This window comes from Ornithodoros turicata, chromosome 1 (assembly GCF_037126465.1).
Source record: "Ornithodoros turicata isolate Travis chromosome 1, ASM3712646v1, whole genome shotgun sequence".
Lineage (NCBI taxonomy): Eukaryota > Metazoa > Arthropoda > Arachnida > Ixodida > Argasidae > Ornithodoros > Ornithodoros turicata.
The window spans coordinates 163,522,040-163,524,197 of NC_088201.1; the positions used below are offsets into that span (position 1 = coordinate 163,522,040).

At 59.7% G+C, this 2,158-nt stretch overlaps 1 protein-coding gene across 1 annotated transcript; it reads right to left on the reverse strand.

The window, feature by feature from the left end:
* Positions 1-959: 959 nt before the first annotated feature.
* LOC135388657 (uncharacterized) lies at positions 960-1,958 on the reverse strand. The gene has a single exon (XM_064618349.1). The coding sequence runs from the start codon at positions 1,956-1,958 to the stop codon at positions 960-962; it is 999 nt and encodes a 332-aa protein (XP_064474419.1).
* Positions 1,959-2,158: the final 200 nt, after the last annotated feature.

Below are 2,158 nucleotides of genomic sequence, written 5' to 3' on the forward strand. Positions count from 1 at the left end.
GAGGCCTCGGACGACGGAATCAATGAACCTTTGAAAGGTTTGAGCCGCGTTGCGGAGTCCGAAGGGCATACGCGGGAACTCGAATAGACCGAAGGGGGTTGTTATAGCGGTCTTCCGGATATCTTCGGTTGCGACGGGGATTTGGTGGTACGCCTTCATGAGGTCGATCTTGCTGTAAAGGCGCGTGCCGTGCAAATTCACCGTGAAATCCTGCAACCGGGGCAGAGGATATCGGTCGGGCAAGGTGACGAGATTTAGGGCACGGTAGTCCCCGCATGGCCGCCAGTCGCCGGTCTTTTTGGGTACCATATGTAACGCTGAGGACCAATTGCTTGAGGATGGTCTCGCGACGCCGATGGAGAGCATATGGTCGAACTCTGATCGGGCGATCTTTAGCTTTTCAGGAGCAAGAGGACGGGCGCGGGAGAAGATGGGTGGTCCTGTCGTTTCGATGTAGTGAACGACATCATGAATAACGGGTCGGTTCTAGTCGGGTGGTTGCGTGAGAGATGGAAATTCCTTAATGACGGCAGCGTAAGGAGAGGATAAGGCAGAAATGGGCACGCCTTGTTCACAGGAGACGGCGTCGACGGAAAGGGCTTGGACAGACAGATGGGTGCAGGTGTCGACCAAACGCTTGCGAGCAACGTCCACAGCGAGATTGAAGCGGTGAAGAAAATCCGCGCCCAGGATGGCCTGCTTGACGCCAGCCACGAGGAACAGCCACGGAAAATTTCGGCGAAGGCCGAGGTTCAGCGTGGCGGACTGCTGTCGGAAGACTGGTATGCCGGTGTCGTTGACAGCGGTGAGGTAGAAAAGTGGCGACCTGCGGCGGTCCGCGGGAGAGGCAGGGAGTACGCTCACGTCGGCGCCGGTGTCGACGAGAAACCGGGTACGGGACACCCTGTCAACGACGTAGAAGAGGCGGCTGCTCGCCGTGGTGGAGACGGTCGCAGCCATTACCGGTCTCCGGTCGCGTTTCCCGACCAGGTACAGGGCCTCGTGCAGCGGCGGGCTTCGGTACCAAAGCGCTGGTGGTACCAGCACGGGCCGATAGGCGGGTCTTCGGCAGTACGTCGAGGTGAACGCCTGCGGCTGGATGAACGGGAGCCGAAACGCCGTGGACTACGATGGCGCGGTCGAGGGCTGCGCGGCGCAACAGCGGACGCCACCATAGCAGATAGGCGCTCGAAATCCTCGCGGAGCTGGACAATGGGGTCCGCGGGCGGCAGAGCAGTGGGTGGACAGGCCTGAGGGTGTGGACGGATGGGAGGATTTGTGATTGCCGCAGGTGGAATTGCAGAGATGGAATGGAGGGCAACCTCCATTACTTTGTCGGCCAGGAGTGCCAATTCCGGAAGCGAGAGTGTTGAAGTGGACGTGAGGATCATCTGGACCGTTGGTGGGAGTCGTTGTAGGAACAGCTGCTTCAGGAAGCTTGCATCGAACGTGCAACGAACGTGCATCGAACGAACGTGCATCGAACGAACGTTGCATCGAACGTGCAGCTTGCATCGAACGAGCTTGCTGCTCGCTCTCCGAGAAGGTTCTGCATGTGACGCAGGAGTTCTGTCGGTCGGCGGTCGCCCAGATCTTCGGCTGACAAAAGCTCCTGGAAGCGCTTTCGCTCGGAGGCGGTGGTCCGTTCGAGCAGGGCAGCCTTGAGAGCGTCGTACGGGTTTGCGGCGGGGGGGCGCGGCGAGAACATCGATGAGCTGGGCGGCAACTTCCTGGGGCAGGACGCTCACCACATGCCGAAACTTGGCCAGCTGGGAGGTGATGCCGCTTAACGCAAACTGGCATTCGACTTGTAAAAACCACACGGTGGGGTTGTGGCTCCAGAAAGGTGGTAAGCGAATAGCGTAGTGATGGATCGACGACGCTGTGGCACCTGCGTTGGGAGGCTCAGTGGGAGGCGGTGGGCCTGCTGATGCATCGGTGGAGGGAACGTGCGCCATGGAACGCTGCAAGTACCGGGTCACCAAAAACTGTGGGCGTGTGGTGAAGAAAGGCAGGCAGCAAAGTAGGAAGCCACAGTTTATTGGGCAGCGCGATCAGTGGCTGCCAGAGGACTGAACTGACTGGCAGAGAATGCCAGGGAAGCGCATGCTGCGCGGCGCGTAGCGGTGGCAACTTAGTCTTCGTCGGCTGCCACAAG

Bases quoted from the DNA above. Each gene is read 5' to 3' on its own strand.
- LOC135388657 (XM_064618349.1), bottom strand. From the start codon at position 1,958: ATGGCGCACGTTCCCTCCACCGATGCATCAGCAGGCCCACCGCCTCCC.